Here is a 26,885-nt window from a genome sequence, read left to right as displayed (position 1 = left end):
GGAGGAGGTGAGCTCTCAGTAGGGCCTTGAAGGGAGGAAGAGAACTAGCTTGGCGGATGTTGGGAGGGAGGGCATTCCAGGCCCTGGGGATGATGTGGGCCGGGGGTCGATGGTGGGACAGGTGAGAACGAGGCCTAGCGGTGAGGAGATTAGCGGCGGCAGAGGAGCGGGGGGGTGCGGGCTGGGCTGGAGAAGGACAGAAGGGAGGGGAGGTGGGAGGGGGCGAGGGGATGGAGAGCCTGGAAGCCCAGGGTGCAGAGTTTCTGCCTGATGTGCAGATTGACTGGTAGCCACTGGAGACTTTTGAGGAGGGGAGTAACATGCCCAGAGCGTTTCTGGACAAAGACAATCCGGGCAGCGGCATGAAGTATGGATTGAGGTGGGGAGAGACACGAGGATGGGAGATCAGAGAGAAGGCTGATGCAGTAGTCCAGACGGGATAGGATGAGAGCTTGAACGAGCAGGGTAGCGGTTCGGATGGAGAGGAAAGGGCGGATCTTGGCAATGTTGCGGAGCTGAGACCGGCAGGTTTTGGTGACGGCTCGGATGTGAGGGGTGAATGAGAGAGCGGAGTCGAGGATGACACCAAGGTTGCGGGCTTGTGAGACGGGAAGGATGGTAGTGCCGTCAACAGAGATGGGAAAGTCAGGGAGAGGGCAGGGTTTGGGAGGGAAGACAAGGAGTTCAGTCTTGGACATGTTGAGTTTTAGGTGGCGGGCAGACATCCAGCTGGAGATGTCCTGAGGGCACGAGGAGATGCGAGCCTGGAAAGAGGGGGAGAGAGCAGGGCTTGAGATGTAGATCTGGGTGTCATCAGCGTAGAGATGATAGTTGAAGCCGTGGGAGCGAATGAGGTCACCAAGGGAGTGAGTGTAGATCGAGAACAGAAGGGGACCAAGCACTGAACCTTGGGGAACCCCCACAGTAAGGGGATGGGAGGGGGACGAGGAGCCTGCAAAAGAGACTGAGAATGAATGACCGGAGAGTGAAGAGGGAAGCAATGTTGCCTAGTGGATAGAGCACAGGCCTGGGAGTGAGTAAGAAGGACCTGAATTCTAATCCTGGCTCCACTTCTTGCCTGCTGTGTGATCTTGGGTTAGTCACTTCACTTCTCTGTGCCTCGTTACCTCATCTGTAAAATTTTGGGATTAAGCCTGGGATCCCCATGTGGAACAGGGACTGCATCTCACCCAATTACCCTGTATCTACCCCAGCACTTAGTACGAGAAGCGGCGTGGCTCGGTGGAAAGAGCACGGGCTTTGGAGTCAGAGATCATGGGTTCAAATCCCAGCTCCGCCAACTGTCAGCTGTGTGACTTTGGGCAAGTCACTTAACTTCTCTGGGCCTCAGCTGCCTCAGCTGTAGAGTGGGGATTAAAACTGTGAGCCCCCCCCGTGGGACAACCTGATCACCTTGTAACCTCCCCAGCGCTTAGAACGGTGCTTTGCACATAGTAAGCGCTTAACAAATACCATTATTATTATTATTATTACAGTGCCTGGCACAGTTTAAGCACGTAACAAATACGACAACTCCTATGAAGTACTCTCCTTATGTAGGTGGCATTGCGAGCATGGCAGAATCACCTAAGGGCAAAAAATAAGTTTGCCCTTCGTGCCTCCTGCTGGTATCACTAGGCAGGGGAATGCACGCCCTGGAATCACTAAGCAGGGGAATGCATAAATTGGCAGAGTACATAATAATAATAATAACGATGATGGCATTTATTAAGCGCCTACTATGTGCAAAGCACTGTTCTAAGCACTGGGGGGGATACAAGGTGATCAGGTCGTCCCACGTGGGGATCACGGTCTTAATCCCCATTTGACAGATGAGGGAACTGAGGCTCAGAGAAGTGAAGTGACTTGCCCAAGGCCACACAGCAGATATGTGGCGGAGCTGGGATACTTCTCTGCCTTGGCTCCATGCCCTTTCCCACAGACAACCAATACCTGGATGGTGGGGAGAGGGCAAGCCTTTCTGCCAAGCCTCGGGATGGCAAGATTCCCGTCGCCCTCTCAGTTTGCCTTAAAAAGACATCACCTTTCAACAGTGCCCTGCACACAGTAAGTGCTCAATAAATACGACTGAATGAATGAACCCCGGCTAGATAATAATAATAATAGTATTTGTTAAGTGCTTACTATGTGCCAGGCACTGTTCTAAGCACTGGGGTAGATCCAAGCTAATCAGGTTGGACACAGTCCCTGTCTCATGTAGGGTTCACTGTCTTAATCCTCAAATTACGTTGCCAATTTGTATTTCCCAAGCACTTAGTACAGTGCTCTGCACACAGTAAGCGCTCAATAAATACGATGATGATGATGATATTACTCTATGTATTTATTACTCTATGTATTTATTTATTATTACTCTATGTATTTATTTATTTTACTTGTACATGTTTATTCTATTTATTTTATTCGGTTTATATGTTTTGCGGTCTGTCTCCTCCTTCTAGACTGTTAGCCCGCTGTTGGGTAAGGACGGTCTCTATATGTTGCCAACTTGTACTTCCCAAGTGCTTAGTACAGTGCTCTGCACACAGTAAGCGCTCAGTAAATACGACTGAATGAATGAATGAATTTTAAGCCCCACGTGGGACAGGGACTGTCCTGTATATACTGTGTGCAGAGCACTGTACTAAGCGCTTGGGAAGTACAAGTTGGCAACATATAGAGACGGTCCCTACCCAACAGCGGGCTCACAGTCTAGAGTCTGATCACCTTGTAACCTCCCCAGCGCTTAGAACAGTGTTTTGCACGTAGTAAACGCTTAATAAATGTCACCATTATTAATATCAACAAACACCATCATTATTCTCATTACGTCACTCCTCCGTGCCTCAGTTCCCTCATCTGCTTCAGTCTCCCCCTTTTAGACTGTGAGCCCACTGTTGGGTAGGGACTGTCTCTATATGTTGCCAACTTGTACTTCCGAAGCGCTTAGTACAGTGCTCTGCACATAGTAAGCGCTCAATACGATTGATTGATTGATTGATTGGAAAGAGCCCGGGCTTTGGAGTCAGAGGTCAAGGGTTCAAATCCCGGGTCTGCCAGTTGTCAGCCGTGTGACTTTGGGCAAGTCACTTCACTTCTCTGGGCCTCAGTTCCCCCACCTGTAAAATGGGAATTAAGACTGTGCGCCCCACGTGGGGCAACCTGATCACCTTGTATTCACCCCCCAGCGCTTAGAACAGTGCTTAGCATATAGTAAGCGCTTAATAAATGCCATCATTATTATTATTATTACTATCAACAAACACCATCATTATTCTTATTACGTCACTTCTCCGTGCCTCAGTTCCCTCATCTGCCTCAGTTCCCTTAGAGAAGCAGCGTGGTTCAGTGGAAAGAGCCCGGGCTTTGGAGTTGGAGGTCAAGGGTTCAAATCCCGGCTCTGCCACTTGTCAGCCGTGTGACTTTGGGCAAGTCGCTTCACTTCTCTGGGCCTCAGTTACCTCACCTGTAAAATGGGAATTTTACCTGTATATATGTATATCACCTGTATATATGTTTGTACATATTTATTACTCTATTTATTTTACTTGTACATATCTATTCTATTTATTTTATTTTGTTAGTATGTTTGGTTTTGTTGTCTGTCTCCTTTTAGACTGTGAGCCCACTGTTGGGTAGGGACTGTCTCTAGATGTTGCCAACCTGTACTTCCCAAGCGCTTAGTACAGTGCTCTGCACACAGTAAGCATTCAATACGATTGACTGAATTAAGACTGTGAGCCCACTGTTGGGTAGGGACTGTCTCTAGATGTTGCCGACTTGTACTTCCCAAGCGCTTAGTCCAGTGCTCTGCACACAGTAAGCCCTCAATAAATACGACTGATTGATTGATTGTGAGTCCCACGTGGGACAACCTGATCACCTTGTATCCTCCACAGCGCTTAGAACAGTGCTTTGCACATAGAAAGCGCTTAATAAATGCCATTTTATATATATATATATATATATATATATATATATATGTTCCAGATGAGGGAACTGAGGCAGATGAGGGAATACATATATATGTACAAACACAGATACATATATACAGGTGACATCCATATATACAGGTGATATTCATATATACAGGTGGGCTCACAGTCTAAAAGGGGGAGACATATATACATATTATATATATATATATATAAATGTATATATATATATATATATATTCCCTCATCTGCCTCAGTTCCCTCATCTGGAAAATATATATATATATATTTTCCAGATGAGGGAACTGAGGCAGATGAGGGAATATACATATATGTACAAACATATATACATATATACAGGTGACATATATACATATATACAGGTGACGTATATACATACATACAGGTGACATATATACATATATACAGGTGATATACATATATACAGGTGGGCTCACAGTCTGAAAGGGGGAGACAGATATATACATATTATATATATATATAAATGTATATATATATATTCCCTCATCCGCCTCAGTTTCCTCATCTGGAAAATATATATATATTTTCCAGATGAGGGAACTGAGGCGGATGAGGGAATATACATATACGTACAAACATATATACAGGTGACATATATACATATATACAGGTGACGTATATACATACATACAGGTGACATATATACATATATACAGGTGATATACATATATACAGGTGGGCTCACAGTCTAAAAGGGGGAGACAGAGATATATATATATATATATTCCCTCATCTGCCTCAGTTCCCTCATCTGGAAAAAATATATATATATTTTCCAGATGAGGGAACTGAGGCAGATGAGGGAACACACATACATGTACAAACATATATACAGGTGATATACTTATATAGGTGATATACAGATGGGCTCACATTCCAAAAGGGGGAGACATATATACATATATATATATATATCCCCTCATCTGCCTCAGTTCCCTCATCTGGAAAATGGGGATGGAGACTGCGAGCCCCATGTGGGCCTGGGTCCAAGCCAGTTTGCTCCAGCGCTTAGTACAGTGGGTGGCACCTAGTAGGCGCTTAATAAATACCGTCATTATTAACCCACCTGGACGATCCGATGCTTCAGCTTTCGGTCCACGAGGCCGCCGGGCCGCGCCATCACTTCCAGTCGACGACCAAAGCGCCGCCTCAACCGCCGCGGCCACGTGACCCCCAAACTCTCGCGAGAACTGGCCTTGGCCCGCCCCCGAGCCGAGCCCCGTCGTCGCCGCGGCCGCCGCCGCCACCACGTGACTCCAAACTCTCGCGAGAACTGCCCTTGGCCCGCCCCCAAGCCAAACCTTGTCACCGCTGCCTCTTTTCCCCTCACTTTGTTCCGGCCCCGAGTCAGGCTTCCACACATTCATTCATTCAGTCGTATTTATTGAGCGCTTACTGGGTGCAGAGCACTGTGCTAAGCGCTTGGGAAGTATAAGTTGGCAACAACAATTATGTCATTATAATGAGGAAGAAAAGGAGGAAGAACAAAGACAGAGTTTGTAGTAACATTCATTCATTCAATCGTATTTATTGAGCGCTTACTGGGTGCAGAGCACCGGACTAAGCGCTTGGGAAGTCCAAGTTGGCAACAACAATTATGTCATTATAATGAGGAAGAAAAGGAGGAAGAACAGAGACAAATTTTGTAGTAACATTCATTCATTCAATCGTATTTATTGAGCGCTTACTGGGTGCAGAGCACTGGACGAAGCGCTTGGGAAGTCCAAGTTGGCAACAACAATTATGTCATTATAATGAGGAAGAAAGGAAGGACAAAGACAAAGTTTGTAGTAACAGTCATTCATTCAATCGTATTTATTGAGCGCTTACTGGGTGCAGAGCACTGGACGAAGCGCTTGGGAAGTATAAGTTGGCAACAACAACTATGTCATAATGAGGAAGAAAGGAAGAACAAAGACAAATTTTGTAGTAACATTCATTCAATCGTATTTATTGAGTGCTTACTGGGTGCAGAGCACTGGACGAAGCGCTTGGGAAGTCCAAGTTGGCAACAACAATTTTGTCATTATAATGAAGAAGAAAAGGAGGAAGAACAAAGACAAAGTTTGTAGTAACATCCCCCCCATCTTACCTCCTTCCCTTCGCCACAGCACCTGTATATCAATCAATCAATCAATCGTATTTATTGAGCGCTTACTGGGTGCAGAGCACTGGACGAAGCGCTTGGGAAGTCCAAGTTGGCAGCAACAATTATGTTATAATGAGGAAGAAAAGGAGGAAGAACAAAGACAAAGTTTGTAGTAACATTCATTCATTCAATCGTATTTATTGAGCGCTTACTGGGTGCAGAGCACTGGACGAAGCGCTTGGGAAGTCCAAGTTGGCAACAACAATTATGTCATTATAATGAGGAAGAAAAGGAGGAAGAACAAAGACAAAGTTTGTAGTAACATTCATTCATTCAATCGTATTTATTGAGCGCTTACTGGGTGCAGAGCACTGGACGAAGCGCTTGGGAAGTCCAAGTTGGCAACAACAATTATGTCATTATAATGAGGAAGAAAAGGAGGAAGAACAGAGACAAAGTTTGTAGTAACATTCATTCATTCAATTGTATTTATTGAGCGCTTACTGGGTGCAGAGCACTGGACGAAGCGCTTGGGAAGTCCAAGTTGGCAACAACAATTATGTCATTATAATGAGGAAGAAAGGAAGGACAAAGACAAAGTTTGTAGTAACAGTCATTCATTCAATCGTATTTATTGAGCGCTTACTGGGTGCAGAGCACTGGACGAAGCGCTTGGGAAGTATAAGTTGGCAACAACAACTATGTCATAATGAGGAAGAAAGGAAGAACAAAGACAAATTTTGTAGTAACATTCATTCAATCGTATTTATTGAGCGCTTACTGGGTGCAGAGCACTGGACGAAGCGCTTGGGAAGTCCAAGTTGGCAACAACAATTATGTCATTATAATGAAGAAGAAAAGGAGGAAGAACAAAGACAAAGTTTGTAGTAACATCCCCCCATCTTACCTCCTTCCCTTCGCCACAGCACCTGTATATCAATCAATCAATCAATCGTATTTATTGAGCGCTTACTGGGTGCAGAGCACTGGACGAAGCGCTTGGGAAGTCCAAGTTGGCAGCAACAATTATGTTATAATGAGGAAGAAAAGGAGGAAGAACAAAGACAAAGTTTGTAGTAACATTCATTCATTCAATCGTATTTATTGAGCGCTTACTGGGTGCAGAGCACTGGACGAAGCGCTTGGGAAGTCCAAGTTGGCAACAACAATTATGTCATTATAATGAGGAAGAAAAGGAGGAAGAACAGAGACAAAGTTTGTAGTAACATTCATTCATTCAATCGTATTTATTGAGCGCTTACTGGGTGCAGAGCACTGGACGAAGCGCTTGGGAAGTCCAAGTTGGCAACAAGAATTATGTCATTATAATGAGGAAGAAAAGGAGGAAGAACAGAGACAAAGTTTGTAGTAACATTCATTCATTCAATCGTATTTATTGAGCGCTTACTGGGTGCAGAGCACTGGACGAAGCGCTTGGGAAGTCCAAGTTGGCAACAACAATTATGTCATTATAATGAAGAAGAAAAGGAGGAAGAACAAAGACAAAGTTTGTAGTAACATCCCCCCATCTTACCTCCTTCCCTTCGCCACAGCACCTGTATATCAATCAATCAATCAATCGTATTTATTGAGCGCTTCCTGGGTGCAGAGCACTGGACGAAGCGCTTGGGAAGTCCAAGTTGGCAACAACAATTATGTCATTATAATGAAGAAGAAAAGGAGGAAGAACAAAGACAAAGTTTGTAGTAACATCCCCCCATCTTACCTCCTTCCCTTCGCCACAGCACCTGTATATCAATCAATCAATCAATCGTATTTATTGAGCGCTTCCTGGGTGCAGAGCACTGGACGAAGCGCTTGGGAAGTCCAAGTTGGCAGCAACAATTATGTTATAATGAGGAAGAAAAGGAGGAAGAACAAAGACAAAGTTTGTAGTAACATCCCCCCCATCTTACCTCCTTCCCTTCGCCACAGCACCTGTATATCAATCAATCAATCAATCGTATTTATTGAGCGCTTCCTGGGTGCAGAGCACTGGACGAAGCGCTTGGGAAGTCCAAGTTGGCAGCAACAATTATGTTATAATGAGGAAGAAAAGGAGGAAGAACAAAGACAAAGTTTGTAGTAACATCCCCCCATCTTACCTCCTTCCCTTCGCCACAGCACCTGTATATCAATCAATCAATCAATCGTATTTATTGAGCGCTTCCTGGGTGCAGAGCACTGGACGAAACGCTTGGGAAGTCCAAGTTGGCAGCAACAATTATGTTATAATGAGGAAGAAAAGGAGGAAGAACAAAGACAAAGTTTGTAGTAACATACCACCATCTTACCTCCTTCCCTTCGCCACAGCACCTGTATATCAATCAATCAATCAATCGTATTTATTGAGCGCTTCCTGGGTGCAGAGCACTGGACGAAGCGCTTGGGAAGTCCAAGTTGGCAGCAACAATTATGTTATAATGAGGAAGAAAAGGAGGAAGAACAAAGACAAAGTTTGTAGTAACATTCATTCATTCAATCGTATTTATTGAGCGCTTACTGGGTGCAGAGCACTGGACGAAGCGCTTGGGAAGTCCAAGTTGGCAACAACAATTATGTCATTATAATGAGGAAGAAAAGGAGGAAGAACAGAGACAAAGTTTGTAGTAACATTCATTCATTCAATCGTATTTATTGAGTGCTTACTGGGTGCAGAGCACTGGACGAAGCGCTTGGGAAGTCCAAGTTGGCAACAAGAATTATGTCATTATAATGAGGAAGAAAAGGAGGAAGAACAGAGACAAAGTTTGTAGTAACATTCATTCATTCAATCGTATTTATTGAGCGCTTACTGGGTGCAGAGCACTGGACTAAGCGCTTGGGAAGTACAAGTTGGCAACAACAATTATGTCATAATGAGGAAGAAAGGAAGAACAAAGACAAATTTTGTAATAACATTCATTCAATCGTATTTATTGAGCGCTTACTGGGTGCAGAGCACTGGACGAAGCGCTTGGGAAGTATAAGTTGGCAACAACAATTATGTCATAATGAGGAAGAAAGGAAGAACAAGGACAAAGTTTGTAGTAACATCCCCCAATCTTACCTCCTTCTCTTCCCCACAGCACCTGTATATCAATCAGTCAAGCAATCAATCAATCGTATTTATTGAGCGCTTACTGTGTGCAGAGCACTGGACTAAGCGCTTGGGAAGTACAAGTTGGCAACATATCGAGACGGTCCCTACCCAACAGTGGGCTCACAGTCTAAAAGGGGGAGAGGTATATATATGTATATATGCCTGTACATATTTATTACTCTATTTATTTATTCATTTATTTTACTTGTACATATCTATTCTATGTATTTTAATTTGTTAGTATGTTTGGTTTTGTTCTCTGTCTCCCCCTTTTAGACTGTGAGCCCACCGTTGGGTAGGGACCGTCTCTACATGTTGCCAACTTGGACTTCCCAAGCGCTTAGTCCAGTGCTCTGCACACAGTAAGCGCTCAATAAATACGATTGATTGAATACAGGCGATTGATTGACTGAGGGAACGAACTACAATTCCCAGGATGCACCGCTTCCGAGGAGCCGCGAATGGGGCGTTGGAGGCAGGTCGGAAGGAGACTACAAGTCCCGTCATGCACCGGGAACGGGAGCTCTAGGCGGGCGAGTCGGCGGCGGGCGGAAGTAGGAGGATTAAGAGGAGAAGGATGGTGGCGGTGGTGTTCGTGACTGAGGGAGCGAACTATAATTCCCAGGATGCACCGCTTCCGAGGAGCCGCGAACGGGGCGGTGGAGGCAGGCCGGAAGGAGACTACAAGTCCCGTCATGCACCGGGAAAGGGCGCTCCAGGCGGGCGGAAGTAGGAGGATTAAGGGGGAGAAGGATGGAGGCGGTGGTGTCCGTGACTGAGGGAACGAACTACAACTCCCAGGATGCACCGCTTCCAAGGAGCCGCGAATGGGGCGGTGGTGTTCGTGACTGCGGGAAGGAACTACAACTCCCAGGATGCACCGCTTCGGAGGAGCCGCGAATGGGGCGCTGCGGGCAGGCCTGAAGGAGACTACAGCTCCCGTCATGCACCGGGAACGGGCGCTCCAGGCGGGCGGAACTAGGAGGATTAAGGGGAGAAGGATGGAGGCGGTGGTGCTCGCGACTGAGGGAGCGAACTATAATTCCCAGGATGCACCGCTTCCAAGAAGCCGCGAATGGGGCGGTGGTGTTCGCGACTGAGGGAACGAACTACAACTCCCAGGATGCCCCGCTTCCGAGGAGCCGCGAATGGGGGGCGGTGGTGTTCGCGACTGAGGGATCGAACTACAACTCCCAGGATGACCCGCTTCGGAGGAGCCGCGAATGGGGGCGCTGCGGGCTGGCCTGAAGGAGACTACAACTCCCGTCATGCACCGGGAAAGGGCGCTCCAGGCGGGCGGAAGGAGGCGGATTAAGGGGGGAAGGATGGAGGCGGTGGTGTTCATCTTCTCCCTGCTGGATTGCTGCGCCCTCATCTTCCTGTCCGTGTACTTCGTATCCTTCCCTTCGGCGAGGGGGGCGAGGCCGCGGCGGGGGGGAGGAGGAGGAGGAGGAGGAGGAGGAGGAGGAAGGGCTCCGGTCCGGCCGTGGGCGTGTGGGGCCGAGGGCGGGAAGCCCCCGCCGATGGCCGCCCCCTCCTCCCTCCGGCCCCACAGGCCGTGGCGAGCACCCGCTGAGGAAAAGTGACGGGATTGGTTAAGCGTCGACTAGAATAATAATAACACTGGCATTTATTAAGCGCTTACTATGTGCAAAGCACTGTAAGCGCTGGGGAGGTTACAAGGTAATAATGATAGCATTTATTAAGCGCTTACTATGTGCAAAGCATCATCATCAATCGTATTTATTGAGCGCTTACTGTGTGCAGAGCACTGGACTAAGCGCTTGGGAAGTGCAAGTTGGCAACATATAGAGACAGGCCGTACCCAACAGTGGGCTCACAGTCTAAAAGGTAGTCACAAGGTTTCTGCTGCATAGGGACGGGGCATGGGCCTGGGAGTCACAAGGTTTGCTGCCATTTGTCTGCTGCATAGGGTTGGGGCACGGGCCTGGGAGTCATCATCATCAGTCGTGTTTATTGAGCGCTTACTGTGTGCAGAGCACTGGACTAAGCGCTTGGGAAGTACAAGTTGGCAACATAGAGAGACAGTCCCTACCCAACAGTGGGCTCACAGTCTAAGAGGTAGTCACAAGGTTTCTGCTGCATAGGGATGGGGCATGGACCTGGGAGTCACAAAGTTTGCTGCCATTTGTCTGCTGCATAGGGTTGGGGCACGGGCCTGGGAGTCATCATCATCAGTCGAATTTATTGAGCGCTTACTGTGTGCAGAGCACTGGACTAAGCGCTTGGGAAGTACAGGTTGGCAACATATAGAGACAGTCCCTACCCAACAGTGGGCTCACAGTCTAAGAGGTAGTCACAAGGTTTCTGCTGCATAGGGATGGGGCATGGACCTGGGAGTCACAAAGTTTGCTGCCATTTGTCTGCTGCATAGGGTTGGGGTACGGGCCTGGGAGTCATCATCATCAATCGTATTTATTGAGTGCTTACTGTGTGCAGAGCACTGGACTAAGCGCGTGGGAAGTACAGGTTGGCAACATATAGAGACAGTCCCTACCCAACAGTGGGCTCACAGTCTAGAAGGGGGAGACAGGGAACAAAACCAAACAGACTAACAAAATAAAATAAATAGAATAGATAGGTACAAGTAAAATAAATAAATAAATAGAGTAAAAAAATGTACAAACAGATATACATATATGCAGGTGCTGTGGGGAAGGGAAGGAGGTAAGATGGGGGGGATGGAGAGGAAGGAAGGGGCTCAGTCTGGGGAGGCCTCCTGGAGGAGGTGAGCTCTCAGTAGGGCCTTGAAGGGAGGAAGAGAGCGAGCTTGGCGGATGGGCAGAAGGGTTGGGGGCATTCCAGGCCCGGGGGAGGACGTGGGCCGGGGGTCGATGGCGGGACAGGCGAGAACGAGGCCCGGTGAGGTTGTCCCACGGGAGGTTCACAGGCTTCATCCCCATTTTACAGATGGGGGAACTGAGGCGCGAAGTGAAGTGACTTGCCCAAAGTCACCCAGCTGACAAGTGGGGGAGTTGGGATTTGAACCCATGACCCCTGACTCCAAAGCCCCGGCTCCTTCCACTGAGCCACGCTGCTTCCCGTGATCAGGTTTTCCCACATAGGGCTCACAGTCTTCATCCCCATTTTCCAGGTGAGGTCACTGAGACGCAGAGAAGTGAAGTGACTTGCCCAAAGTCACACAGCTGACAATTGGCGGAGCCGGGATGATAGTAATAATAATAACGATGGCATTTATTAAGCGCTTACTATGTGCAAAGCACCGTTCTAAGCGCTGGGGAGGTGACAAGGCGATCGGGTTGTCCCACGGGAGGCTCACAGTCTTCATCCCCATTTTACAGATGGGGGAACTGAGGCACGCAGAGAATAATAATAATGGCATTTGTTTAGTGCTTACTATGTGCAAAGCACTGTTCTAAGCGCTGGGGAGGATACAGGGTGATCAGGTTGTCCCACTTGGGATTCACAATCTTAATCCCCATTTTACAGATGAGGTCACTGAGGCCCAGAGAAGTGAAGGGACTTGCCCAAAGTCACACAGCTGACAGTTGGCAGAGCTGGGATTTGAACCCATGACCTCTGACTCCAAAGCCCGGGCTCTTTCCAATGAGCCACGCTGCTTCTCTGTAATAATAATGATGATGGCATTTATTAAGCACTTACTGTGTGCAAAGCACTGTTCAGGTTACAAGGTGATCAGGTTGTCCCATGGGGGGCACACAGTCTTAATTCCCATTCTACAGATGAGGTGTGAAGTGACTTGCCCAAAGTCACCCAGCTGACAAGTGGGGGAGCTGGGATTTGAACCCATGACCTCCGACTCCAAAGCCCAGGCTCTTTCCACTGAGCCACGCTGCTTCCCGTGATCAGGTGATCAGGTTTTCCCACCTGGGGCTCACAGTCTTCATCCCCATTTTCCAGATGAGGTCACTGAGGCGCAGAGAAGTGAAGTGACTTGCCCAGAGTCACACAGCTGACAATTGGTGGAGCCGGGATAATAATAATAATGATGATGGTATTTATTAAGCGCCTACTATGTGCAAAGCACTGTTCTAAGCGCTGGGGAGGTTACAAGGGGATCAGGGTGTCCCACGGGGGGCTCACAGTCTTCATCCCCATTTTCCAGATGAGGTCACTGAGGCATAGAGAAGTGAAGTGACTTGCCCAAAGTCACACAGCTGACAATTGGCGGAGCCAGGATAATAATCATCATCATCATCATCATCAATTGTATTTATTGAGTGCTTACTGTGTGCAGAGCACTGTACTAAGCGCTTGGGAAGTACAAGCTGGCAACATAGAGAGACGGTCTCTACCCAACAGCAGGCTCACAGTCTAGAAGGGGGAGACAGACAACAAAACATGTTAACAAAATAATATAAATAGAATAGTAAATATGTACAAGTAAAATAGAGTAATAAATATGTACAAACATGTATACAGGTGCTGTGGGGAAGGGAAGGAGGTAAGGCGGGGGGATGAGGAGGGGGAGAGGTAGGAGGGGGCTCACCAATCAATCAATCGTATTTATTGAGCGCTTACTGTGTGCAGAGCACTGTACTAAGCGCTTGGGAAGTACAAGTTGGCAACATATAGAGACAGTTCCTCCCAACAGTGGGCTCACAGTCTAAAAGGGGGAGACAGAGAACAAAACCAAACATACAAACAAAATAAAATAAATAGAATAGATATGTACAAGTAAAATGAATAAAGAGTAATAAATATGTACAGACATATATACGTGTATACAGGTGCTGCAGGGAAGGGAAGGAGGTAAGATGGGGGGGATGGAGAGGGAGAGAGGAAGGAAGGGGCTCAGTCTGGGAAGGCCTCCTGGAGGAGGTGAGCTCTCAGTAGGGCCTTGAAGGGCCCAAAGTCCATGCTCTTTCCATGGAGCCACTCTGCTTCTCCGGAATAGGAGCCGACCCCTCCTCGGCCCTCTGGGTGGGAGCCGGGCATCCCGGACGTCCAGCCGGCCTCCCCGGGCACCGGGCCCAGCCCCTGTCCTGACTTGCCCGGGCTCCCCGACAGCCCCCGGACCGGCCAGGTGGGGCCGGCTCCCGGCTTTGAGATCGGTTGCCGCCCTTTGCCCTTCGGAGCCCGTTGTTGGGTAGGGGCCGTCTCTATCTGTTGCCAATTGTACTTTCCAAGCGCTTAGTCCCGCCATCGACCCCCGGCCCACGTCCTCCCCCGGGCCTGGAATGCCCCCAATCCCTCTGCCCAGCCGCCAAGCTAGCTCTCTTCCTCCCTTCAAGGCCCTACTGAGAGCTCACCTCCTCCAGGAGGCCTTCCCACACTGAGCCCCTTCCTTCCTCTCATGTTTCCCAACTCTATTTTACTCTCTCAGGTGCTTAGTACAGTGGTCTGCATATTGTAAACACGCAGCAAATACCACTGATTGAAAATATTAGGAGGGCGAAGGCGGCTGTGATTAAGTTCATGAACTATTTGTCCATAATAGAGATGTTGGAGGGAAAAGTCGGGGATGTTAGATGGCACATCCCTAAATAGTCGCAAGCATCTTGTTGCCATTATTGTAGACAGAACCATTTGCTGCATGGGCTGTCGGTCTGATTCAGCACCGGCTTTTAATTTTTGAAGAGGGGAGTGATGTGCTCCAGTCAGAATTTTAGAAAGATGATCCGTGCAGCTGTTGGCAAGGTAGACTTGAAGCAGGCAAAGAGGTCAGTAAGGAAGCTGGGAAGTGGTGAGCACTTCCCGGGATTGTACTGGGAGGGAGGTTTTAAGGTTGGAAAGGATGAAATATTGAAAAGGAAGAATCAGCAGGACTTAGCAGTAGTCAGAATGTGGAAAATAAATGACAGAGGGGTATCAAAAATGACCCCAAGCTAAGGCACATGTGGCTTAGGAAGAGAGTAGTGGATTCATTAAGTGTTAATAAAATTAGGAAGAGATCCTAATTCCTTTTCTTGTTAAGCTTTTTTCAAAAATCTAATTTTCCAACTCCAGTTACTCCATATTTCCCTGTGGTTGCGGGACTTAGGGCTGAGGGTAAAGGGAGGATTATCTGCGAAGAGAATACAGGAAAGAGGGAATAGGAAATAAACCAGCGAGATTTTTAAGTTGTCGTAATATGTGTATAAAAGATGGAAATGACAATTACCCTAAACCCTAGGCCCGTCTTCCAGTAGGCTGGCTACGCCAATTGCTTCCCATAATTTCATTTTAAACCCAATATATTCCTCATCCTGGTCTTCAGATAATTACACTGTCTGATTTAGAATGTGACTACATCAATGCGAGATCCTGTTGCTCAAAATTAAACAAGGTAAGCCATTTCTCCCGTCGTCCCATTTTACAGCATCCAAATCAGAATGTAATGTTTAGGGGACATCCCTTTTGGGGGGTAAAATTAATCCATCGTCTGGTTGATTGTGTTATTTTTAGTGGTGGATATTTTGTTTCTTCACCATTAGCTATGATCGTGTCTTAAGGCAGAATTTGTTTTGGCCAGAAACCAGAATTTCAGAGATGAGGTGCTTAAAATACAAATTTTTGGTGGTCAGAGGTAGACACCGGGATCATGATAGATGGAGAAACAAAGTGCTTACATCGAAGGAGCCTTGCTTGGCAGTTTTCAACAGTGCTTTTCATTCTTAGGTCCCTTTAGGTCTGTGACACCCACAAGGAAAACGCAGAAAAAGATTCAGTATTCTTAGAAAACTGTACTTCCCCCAGCTTGTAGAGAAGGCAAAGCAAATTAAAAGCTAAATTGTTAGATTTTTGAAAATAACAGGAGTTAATTAGTTTTGGGATATTAGCACTGGCCTTTACCAGCTGGATTTAATTTCTCTTGATTTACTCATTATTTTTAATACGTGGGGAGTCTAAAGTAGAAAAAATGGAACTAATTATCTTGGGCCTTTGAATGCTTATGTTATTCGCTGGAACTATGTTAGATGTTTTGTAAGAAACTTAAAGATTTTTAAAGGTGTAGTAATACTTTTAGGCTACTAGTTTTATTCAGTGCGTTAATAGAAACCACTGAGCAACAATCCTGGTTTTGTAAATTTGTGCAGCCCCACTCTCCAACCTAACTATTGCAAACGTATCCTCCTCTCTTCCCCACCCAACAAGCTAAATCCTGACCTTTTTAACTGGAGAAGCAGCGTGGTTCAGTAGGAAGGAGCCCGGGCTTTGGAGTCAGAGGTCATGGGTTCAAATCCCGGCTCCGCCAATTATCAGCTGTGTGACTTTGGGCAAGTCACTTCACTTCTCTGTGCCTCAGTTACCTGTAAAATGGGGACTGAGACTGTAAGCCCCATGAGGGGCAACCTGATAATCTTGTAGCCTCCCCAGCGCTTAGAACAGTGCTTTGCATATAGTAAGCACTTAATAAATGCTATTATTATTATTATTATCATTATTATTATTACTTTATTTGGGTCTGTCTCTGTGTCTCTGCCTTTCCATTTGACTCAGTTACTCTGCATTGCTTTATTCTTCTGGATTCCTTTTGACTCCTCACCTGTCTCTTTTTGTCTCTCACCTCTGCTGTTTCTTTCACTTGGTCTCTATGTTGTCTGAGTGACTGTGGAGAATTGGTTCTGCTTTCCTCTTTGATGTTACTGAGTGTGTCCAGCTCAGGAGACACTGACTATTTTTTTTTAAATAGTATTTTTTAAGTGCATGCTGTGTGCCAGACACTGTACTAAGTGCTGAAATAGATACAAGCTAATCAGGTCTGGCACAGTCCCAGTCCCGTATGGGGCTCGTAGTCTTAATCCTTATTTTATAGAAAAGGAAACTGAGGCACAGAGAAGTTTAAATGCCAAAGGTCACACAGCAGACAAGTGGCAGAGCTGGGATTAGAACCCAGATCCTTCTGACTCCCAGGGCCGAGCTTTATCACTAGGCCGTGCTGCTGCTCACTGATTCCATATGCTTTTTGGTTGCTAATACCGTAGTTATCTGGAATGAAATTTGAAATGTTTTGGTGGCTGAGAAGTGAGGTAAGGAATGCGTAGATCCCATTTCTGATCCTAGGGTGCAGTCAGATTGATAGCCTGGACCTAGCCGTGTCTCATAAAAAATCACACATAAGTATTCCCTCTCCTTTTTGATCGCACTAGACTCAAAGCAGGAAAGGCCGAAAATTAGCACACTAACTGCTTTGAGTCTGGAGTTACTGGGAAAGAGTGGATGCCTGAGATACCAATTTGACCCCGGAGTGAGGTCCAGAATACAGTTATGGATCTCTCTGAAAATCTTTTCTGTAAAATGTTGGATAACTGAAATTTGTATTTAAACACATAAGAGTTTGCTATGTATAAATAAGGAATACATCTTTCTATTTTGGGGTAATTGTTTTGGGTTTTTTTTTAAGCATTTCCCTTATGGATTAAGGTTTGAATCGCAGTAGTCTCTGTATTTGAACTAGGAAATGACATTCCAAATGAAAGGTAAAAAGGAGGAAGAGTGTGGTCTTGGTTTGTTTTTTTTAATGGCATCTGATAAATGCTTACTATATGACAGGCACTATAATATGCGCTCTGGTAGATGCAAGCTAAACAGGTTGGACACAGTCCATGTCCCGTGTGAGGCTCACAGTATTAATCCCATTGGTCTTGTTAAACTATCCTAGGCTATACTGTATTTTATAAGTAGTAATAGTATTTATTAAGTCCCTGCAGTGTGCAAAACACTATTATAAACACTGGGGAAAATAAGACACAGCCCCTGGCCCCCAAGGGGTTCACAATCTTAAGAATAAAGTTGTGGGGAGGGTTGGCAATGGACATATTAGTAAAGAAGAAACAGGAGTAACCAAAGGTAATATAAAAGATATAAAATATTAGAGGGCACTTGGCTAGAGGAGTATGAAGCTCCTCCCACCTCTTAGCTTTTTCTTGGGCAAAGTCCTGAACTTGAGTAGGCTGTAATTCTTTTGTGTGTAAAATGGAAGCTTAAGATATGTTTTTTTACAAGGGTTTTCCTCCAAGTAGCCCACCTAATGACTCATCCCCAATACCTTCCTTCGCAGTGGGTGGTCCCAGAATTGATCGGCCACACTGCTGTCAGCGTGTTGATGCTCATTTCCTTGCACTGGTTCATCTTCCTCCTCAACTTGCCTGTGGCAACATGGAACATCTATCGGTAAGTGAGGTGCCTTTTCCTTTTCAGGTAAGGCCATTTTTGACCTAAAGAAATCCTGGATAATCTGTGAAGTGTGAAATGTATAGGCGTGTGCAGCTAAGGAACTGTTGCGTAACTCACGCTCATTTCTCTGTCATACTACCTCAGTTGAGGCTGCCTTGGCAACGGGGAGGGAAGGCAAATGCCGCTAACCCCGTCTGTCTGGTCTGAAGTCAAACTTGGGTTCAGGGTGGCAGAAAACAGCACTCTGAGAGGCTGAGGAGGCTGGTAAGGAAGGTTGCTGGGTGCGAGGAGGGAAGCCGAACAGATCAAAAATAAAGGATGAGAAAAAGCAACAATATTGAGTTCATTATAACATGCTTTCTGGGGATCCATTGTAAAAACCAGTAAAATTTTGATATTTAAATTCATTTTTGTTGCTTCAAGAACTCTGCGTTTACAAACAGAAAGATACGAGGTAAGGAATCTGGCCTGATTCTGTTGTACTTTCCCAAGTGCTGAGTTCAGGGCTGTGCACACAGTAGGTTCTGAATAAATACTAGCGATTGATTGAGAGTTGTGCCTAGTCCGGAACATTGTTTTTCCAACTTGAAAAAAAAATTTCTGGGGTAAAGAAGCCAAGCACAAAAAAGCCTCATTCTTTATGGTAGTGCCTGTTTTGGGGGATCTTTTGGTGTCTGGTACCCAGCTGATTCATAGTCTCCTCTCTCTCTCTCTCTGTCACACCCCTCACCCCTACCTCACTGTTTATCATTATATTGAGCATATTTTTCCATGGTTTTGATGGGAATTATGGAGAGCAGGAGTTGGGGGGTGGGGTGGGTAAAAGATCAAAGAAAAGAATGCTTGGGAGGTTACAGGAGGCTAGCCTATCAGTACTGGAGCCAAGAGGACCTGTATATATGTATATATGGTTGTACATATTTATTACTCTATTTATTTATTCATTTATTTATTTTACTTGTACATTTCTATCCTACTTATTTTATTTTGTTGGTATGTTTGGTTCTGTTCTCTGTCTCCCCCTTTTAGACTGTGAGCCCACTGTTGGGTAGGGACTGTCTCTATGTGATGCCAATTTGTACTTCCCAAGTGCTTATTAGTACAGTGCTCTGCACATAGTAAGCGCTCAATAAATACGATTGATTGATTGATTGAAGAGGAGCCAGAGAACCCTGTCTGACTCTTCTAATTGAGATAGAAATCGACAGGAGGAGAAATTGAGGGAGGGGAGGCTCCTGGTAGGTAGTGGTAGACCCCCACCCACAACCTTCAGGTGGGTTCACTTGGGCAGACAAAAGAAAAAACAATTCACACCCACGGCTGTCTGACTCACTTGACAGTCCCCAGTTTGGGTCCAGTGTGGATAAACAACAAAGCCCCTTGCAGCGTGCTGCCTCACCCTAATCAATCAATCAATCAATCGTATTTATTGAGCGCTTACTATGTGCAGAGCACTGTACTAAGCACTTGGGAAGTACAAATTGGCAACACATAGAGACAGTCCCTACCCAGCAGTGGGCTCACAGTCTAAAAGGGGGAGACAGAGAACAGAACCAAACATACCAACAAAATAAAATAAATAGGATAGAAATGTACAAGTAAAATAAATAAATAAATAGAGTAATAAATATGTACAACCATATATACATATATACAGGTGCTGTGGGGAAGGGGAGGAGGTAAGATGGGGGGATGGAGAGGGGGACGAGGGGGAGAGGAAGGAAGGGGCTCAGTTTGGGAAGGCCTCCTGGAGGAGGTGAGCTCTCAGCAGGGCCTTGAAGGGAGGAAGGTTCTGCTAGGTCTCGTATAGGTGAGTCTCCCAGCAACAGGCACTGGCTTGTGGGGAGGAGGGACGTTGGAAGCTGGGACAGGATTCTGCGAAATAACCCAAGTTAACCTCAAAGGAAACTTGGCTTTTTGCTGGTACAGTAGCTTGCATTCTTGTTAAAATCAGAACATTGACCCAAATACTTAATAATAATAATAATAATGATGATGGGCTCACAGTCTTAATCCCCATTTTACAGATGAGGTAACTGAGGCCCAGAGAAGTGAAGCGACTTGCCCAAAGTCGCACAGCTAACAAGTGGCGGGGCCGGGATTTGAACCCATGACCTCTGACTCCAAAGCCCGGGCTCCTTCCGCTGAGCCTCGCTGCTTCTCTACTTGGCCCTTACTTATTGTATTTCCTTGTATGCAACAACATATTTGTTAATGCTGTTTTGAAAGGCCTCCTTTAGAACTGGAGGAGGGATTAGGTCAGCAAATAGGTGGCAAACCCAGCTGGGAGACTGAGTTGAGCTGCCAAAAAACCCCAGTCAGTTGTTCCTCCTTTAGACTGTAAGCTTGTTGTGGGCAGGGATTGTGTCTGTTTATCAATCAATCGTATTTATTGAGCGCTTACTGTGTGCAGAGCATATCAGACTCACCCAAGCACTTACTACTAATAATAATAATGATAGCATTTATTAAGCGCTTACTATGTGCAAAGCACTGTTCTAAGCGCTGGGGAGGTTACAAGGTAATCAGGTTATTCAAGCGCTTAGTACAGTGCTCTGCACATAGTAAGGGCTCAATAAATACGATTGATGATGATCCCACAGGGGGCTCACAGTCTTAATCCCCATTTCACAGATTGAGGCACAGAGAAGTGAAGTGACTTGCCCAAAGTCACACAGCTGGCAATTGGCGGAGCCGGGATTTGAACCCATGACCTCTGACTCCAAAGCCCGGCCTCTTTCCACTGAGCCACGCTGCTTCTCTGCACACAATAAGCACTCTAAATACAGTTGACTGACTGGTCTGCATACTTAATGCACTCCTCTTCTGAAAACTGGGCCTACATTGAGCAGGCCTTATTTGTCCTTTAAGGAGGAACTGTTAACAGAAAGCCCTGTTATGGGGTGTTAACCATGTTGCATTTTGGGATGAAGTGCAAAGTTTTACCTTGTGCACCAGGTTATGTATTCCAGAATGCATTAATAATAATAATAATAATAATAATGATGGCATTTATTAAGCACTTACTATGTGCAGAGCACTGTTCTAAGTGCTGGGCGGGGGGTACAAGGTGATCAAGTTGTCCCACGTGTCTTCATCCCCATTTTACAGATGCTGTCACTGAGGCTCAGAGAAGTTAAGTGACTTGCCCAAGGTCACACAGCAGACATGTGGTGGAGCCGGGATTTGAACCCATGACTTCTGACTCTTTCCACTGAGCCACGCTGCTTCTCATTACCATGGGTGTAGTTACACTAGGCGCTCCTTTTAATTGCCCATGGGTACCCTAGAGGAGACAAAACTGGTCTGATGTAGAACTATTTTTTTTTTTAGGAATTAAATGCTTACTATGTTCCAGGCACTGTACTAACCTCTGGGGTAGATACAAGCTAGTCAGGATGGACACAGTCCCTGTCCCAGATGGGGCTCCCCATCTCAATGTCCATTTTACAGATGAGATAACTGACGTACAGAGAAGTTAAGTGAATTGCCCATGCTGACAAGTGATGGTGGCAGAATTAGAATCCAGGTCTTCTAACACCCTGGGGGCCCTTGCTTTTTCCATTAGGCCATGCAGCTGTTTAGTGGGGTGGGGACGACGGGTGTGCAGGCTGAGTTGTCATGGACAGTCCCGTCGGGAATTGCTGCTTTAAAATTCTCAAACCTGTGGCAAGCTAATATTTTTTTTAAAAAACAACACTGTGGGGCAGGGGCTGGGTGAATGAGGCCATGAAAATTAACGGCAGCATAAGGCCAAAACCATGTAGTGGTTGATGCTGTAGAATACCAAGGCTCTTTATTTACTTTTATGCTTAGGTCGGTACTTGACATATAGTGTGCACTTAACAAATACCACCATTAATATCATGGTTATCCTCTGCTGGTAGAAGTTGACCAGAAACTCAATTTCTTTGAACTGTTAAACTGCCCAAAATGGAAGGGTGGCATTTGAACAGGAGGCTGATAACCAGGAATGTGAGGTCTAACTCCCATTCGTCCCAAGAATCATGTTCCCTGCTGTAAAATGACTTCAGCTTCGGGGAGATGTCATGAAGTCCACATTATTACCATACATAATATAATTAATTGGTCACGTATTTTGTAATGTGCTGGTAAGTATGGAACAGGATAAAGATGAAGAATCCAAACTCCTAGGTGCATTTGCGGGTCAGTAAAAGTTGTTGGGCTACTTAGCTATGTAATTAAAACTTACGTCCTGCAGTTACCATAAGCAACTTTTCCCCCATGTCAGGCACATGCTGGAGTGTGGGCCAGAGAGCCTCTCTTCACGACACCCGGTTAACTACGTGAGGTAGAGGATAACGGAATATATTTGTGTATTCTCTTGTGATTTTTGCTCATAAGTGAGCCTCGTTTTCCCTCACTTATTTCACGTCTTTTGAAGTCAGCATGATCACTAGGCTCATACCCAATCAGAGTAACATTGTGAGTCTGGACAAATCACATTCTCCTATTCTCAATTTTATCTACTTGGCCAGTCCCTCAAGAGCATGTTCGGGAAAACATAGGGAAATTGTCTGTTGTTCGTTAAACGGTCCTAAGCTTGAGCTAGTAGGAGAGAATGGGCTCATTGTTTCCAGAAATATAATGGGGGGGGGTCAATGAAATCATTTCAAAGGAGGACAGAATGCCTTCAGATTAAATCCTCTGGAGGAAAGAAATTCTGACATTAAATATGCTGTTACTTTCACTTTTCAGCCAATAAAAACTCTGGTTCCATTTTGGGTCTTAATGTCAGCCTGCTGTGATTGGTTGTGTCAAAAATAGTCCGTTGCACCCCATCTCTGCAGTACTTCTCAAATTGTTCCTTTTTTGGCTAGTATTTCTGACATTTTCCCTTATCCCCTGCTCTTTCTTTTTTTCTCCTATATCTTCCAGGTTCATTATGGTGCCAAGTGGGAATATGGGGGTGTTTGATCCTACAGAGATCCACAACCGAGGGCAGCTGAAGTCACATATGAAAGAAGCCATGATCAAACTTGGCTTTCACTTGCTCTGTTTCTTCATGTATCTTTACAGGTGAGTATAAAAATCCCACTGGCATCCTCTTAGATGCCCTGACCTAACTCCTTTAATGGACTTATTGACCCAGTCACTGAAATTAATCAAAGCCAGCCTCTGGAGCTCTTTGGCTACTCCGGGCTTCACTACTACTCTGCACAGAGTTTTTTACAGCTATATTGATGCTGGGGCTCTGGCCAATGTTTGTAGATGCTTATTACCCTATGTATTTATTTTATTTGTATGTATTGACTATTCTGTTTATTTTATTTTGTTAATATGTTTTGTTCTGTTGTCCATCTCCCCCTTCTAGACTGTGAGCCCGCTGTTGGGTAGGGGCCCGTCTCTAGATGTTGCCAACTTGTACTTCTCAAGCGCTTAGTACAGTGCTCTGCACATAGTAAGCGCTCAATAAATACGATTGAATGAATGAATGATGATGGTATTATTTGTTAAGAATTTACTATGTGCCAAGCAGTGTTCTAAGCGCTGGGGGGGATACAAGGTAATCAGGTTGTCCCACATGGGGCTCACAGTCTTAATTCCCATTTTACAGATGAGCTAACTGAGGCACAGCAAAGTTAAGTGACTTGCCCAAAGTCACACAGCTGACAAGTGGCAGAGCGGGGATTATAACCCATGACCTCTGACTCCCAAGCCTGGGCTCTCTCCACTGAGCTACCCTGCTTCTTGTGGCTGAGAGCTCCTTGCTTTGCTCTTAGAATCACTTTCATCAATCACTCATTTATTGAGCACTTACTGTATGTAAAATACTGGACTAAACGCTTGGGAGAGTACAGTCTGAGTTGGTAGACATGTTCTTCGCCCACAAGATGCTTAAAGTCTAGAGGGGAAGACACATTCAAATACAGATACGTACACAAGTGCTGTGGAGCAGAAGGTTGGGTGAATGTCAAGTGCCTAAGGGGTTCAAATCTTGTTTTCTCAAACTGATCCTTCATTCGGAGTCACCTCAACCTTTAAAAATAGCTACAAGTATTTGTGGAGTCCCTGGGTCTGGTAAATCCAGTGTTCCCTTTGCTTTGGTGCCGTTTCATCTATTTAATTTTAAAAACCTCATTCTGCGGGTTGAGTAGGCTGCCTTAGTCTTTTTCCTCTTGAAGTCCTCTAAAATGGAGAAATGAAAAAGCCCTCGCTGTAGGAGGGGCCTTACTGTTGCTTGCCTCTTCAGGGTAACATGAAAATTAAGGTGACTACCAAGAGTAAAATTTGGTAAATCAAAGTCCTAGGTTTTTAACTGCAACCTGAATTTACAGGAACCTGGCACAAATTACCACTGTCACTGAAACACAAAGTAATAGTAATGACAGAACAGTGCTTGGCACTTAACAAATACTAAGCACTGAGGTAAAAACTGCCTCTTGCACACAAGATGGCACTTAGCTGTTTAGTCCCATGTCATTGTATATGTTAAGATGGAGACTTGCGAGTCTGAAGGCAACAAAAAGCCGTCATCACTGTTCATGCCGTGACACTCTTGGCAGTGATGGGCTGCAGCCTGACTTGCTCCGGTCAGAGCCCAGTGGCCCCATGTCTCAATCCATGCTGGGGTGGAGTTGGTGGTGATGGCGGGACAGGTTAGACTCCCCTAAGTACATGGGAGTAAGGAGTAGCAGCTCCGATTCTTTTCTCAAAACAGCTCTATGATTCTTTTCTTCCTACAGTATGATTTTGGCTTTGATAAATGACTGAAGCCAGAAGGAAACACCACACGTGGAGGTGACACTACAGCGAACATCCGAAAAGCCGGAGACGACTTACACCGCACCTAGAAAACTGTCCAATAATCAGTATATTTTTTTCTCTGAATAAAAGACTATTTTTGCTGTATTTTTACCACATAAAGTATTTAAAAAACCATGAGTTTTTGTAGATTTCTGCTTCTTGTTTTCCGACTCAGCCCAGTGTAAGTGCCATTGACCAAGGCTCTTCTGTTTGTTGAAAACACTGAATGTTTGAAGGCTGAGCACTGCCCCTGGATTACCGCCCACCAAGGAAACGAAGAACAAGTGACACACTTCTGGGCTCCGAGCTGCCCACCCTGTGTGGACGGAAGAGCCGTCTTTCACATTAGTTGGCTCAGAATGGAGAAAGTTGTCTTGCCTAGATGGCCAGATCCCCAAACATACTCTTCCTGTAAGACACTCAGGACGACCATTTTTTATACAAGGTTTAGAAGTAACGTTTCAACCACTATCCTTTCACTGAAGAGGCTGTGAAAATTGAATGTGGGTAAATGTAATTCTTGTTGTAGAGATGGGTGAAATAAATACTGAGCAAAGAGAGTTGAGTTGTTTTTATTAAAAGCTGCTCCTCATAGCATTCCCCTTTCCCCTCACTCCTTCTTGCAGTAGCCCTGAGCATCAGAAGGTGTACTCGTTAGGTTTGGATGATTTTATTTGATCATTTGGAGCCAGTGACTACACAATTCCTTTTCTCCGGTGGTTAAGTACATCCACTGGAGGATTTCTAAGCTGCTACCTGTCGCTAGAGAAGTATCAGGGAAGTTAACTTTTAAAAAAGTTGGAGGGGGGAGAGGGGTGGAGGTGGTGTGCACACTGGGGAGGTTTACAACGGGGCAGCTGAGTGCTGTAAAGTGGGAAACTGAAAATGCTTAAGGTGCTCTAGGGAGTAATGCTTAATGAGGGGTTATTAACCTTTTCAGAACCACTTGCCAGCCATAAAAGTAAATTAAGCTATAAAGTTGAACTTTGACTTGGTTTGTGGTTTGAACTGCTTCACTCCTAAGCGGCAGTTTTATAAACGCAAAACCATCCCCTTCACACTCAAACCTCTCAGTTCCTGCCCTCTCCATGGCAATCTTCAGCAACTGCCCCTAGGTGCCACAGTGATGTTTTCTCTCCCAGCAGGGTCTGCGGGTGCTGCTCTTCTCTCCCAAGTTCATTCAATCATATTTGAGTGCTTACTGTGTGCAAAGCACTGTACTAGGCGCTTGGATGACCTGATGGGGATTGGTCCTCCTGTCTTACTCCCTCCCTCTGCCTCTTCCCTGTCCTCCTGTGACCCAACCTACCTGAGTTTGGCATTGACCTAGATGGGTAAGCATGATGGCTGAATCATCCTTTACAACCCATGACTGCCTGCCTGCCACAGCTCAGTATCCAAACAAGTACAGTACACAGGTTCATACATTAGATGAAGATTTTTTTTTTTTTTAAATCCCCTCGCTGCAGTCCAAGGGACCATGGCTCTGAGCTTCCCGCAGAGGTCCATGTTGTCATCCTGGAAGCAGATCTGATACATCAGGTTCCTGCCTCCTCAGGGTTTAAGGTGGTAACCTTTATCATGCAGAAGGCCATAGGATGATGAAACACTCAAGGTGTTAGTGAACTTTATTTTTAAACCTAGTCTCTTATACTTGGAGGAGCCTTGCCCCTTCTTTAACATTGTTTAAAAGGAATCAAGCTGTTCAAGGTGGGAGAGAGAGAGAGTGTGTGTGGTCGCCAGAAGTCTTCCTGCAAAGATATAAAATGGAAGTCACACAAGAATACCTCCCTGCCCCACCTCTTTCTCCTACAGAGATGAGCAGCAGCTGTGCAGCTTGCTTCTCTGAACCTGCGTTAGTTAAGCG

General features: G+C 45.6%; 2 protein-coding genes across 2 annotated transcripts in view; one reads left to right on the top strand and one right to left on the bottom strand.

The window, feature by feature from the left end:
- NVL (nuclear VCP like) overlaps positions 1-10,094 on the bottom strand; it is a 60,895-nt gene extending 50,801 nt beyond the window's left edge. Inside the window, exons 1-2 of the mRNA XM_038760844.1 lie at positions 9,575-10,094; positions 5,044-5,255 (exon numbers count right to left, since the gene is read on the bottom strand). Coding sequence (XP_038616772.1) covers positions 5,044-5,255; positions 9,575-10,094 — 732 coding nt within the window. The remainder of the gene's footprint in view (positions 1-5,043; positions 5,256-9,574) is intronic.
- Positions 10,095-10,279: 185 nt separating this feature from the next.
- Positions 10,280-25,578, top strand: CNIH4 (cornichon family AMPA receptor auxiliary protein 4). Its single transcript, XM_038761166.1, has 5 exons — positions 10,280-10,542; positions 15,351-15,419; positions 18,135-18,247; positions 23,150-23,290; positions 24,958-25,578. Exons 1-5 carry the CDS (start codon positions 10,372-10,374, stop codon positions 24,983-24,985), a joined length of 522 nt encoding a protein of 173 aa, XP_038617094.1. The 5' UTR covers positions 10,280-10,371; the 3' UTR covers positions 24,986-25,578.
- Positions 25,579-26,885: the final 1,307 nt, after the last annotated feature.

The sequence above is a fragment of the Tachyglossus aculeatus genome, chromosome 19 (assembly GCF_015852505.1).
Source record: "Tachyglossus aculeatus isolate mTacAcu1 chromosome 19, mTacAcu1.pri, whole genome shotgun sequence".
In the NCBI taxonomy this organism is placed as follows: Eukaryota; Metazoa; Chordata; class Mammalia; order Monotremata; family Tachyglossidae; genus Tachyglossus; species Tachyglossus aculeatus.
Note: the sequence above shows the minus strand (reverse complement) of the source record. Positions and strands in the feature narration are given on the sequence as shown.

Excerpts from the sequence above, each read along its gene's own strand:
- CNIH4 (XM_038761166.1), top strand. The coding sequence starts at position 10,372 with ATGGGGGCGCTGCGGGCTGGCCTGAAGGAGACTACAACTCCCGTCATG. Across the intron at positions 18,248-23,149 it reads GCAACATGGAACATCTATCG|GTTCATTATGGTGCCAAGTG; the intron begins GTAAGTGAGGTG and ends TATATCTTCCAG. Across the intron at positions 23,291-24,957 it reads TTCTTCATGTATCTTTACAG|TATGATTTTGGCTTTGATAA; the intron begins GTGAGTATAAAA and ends TTCTTCCTACAG.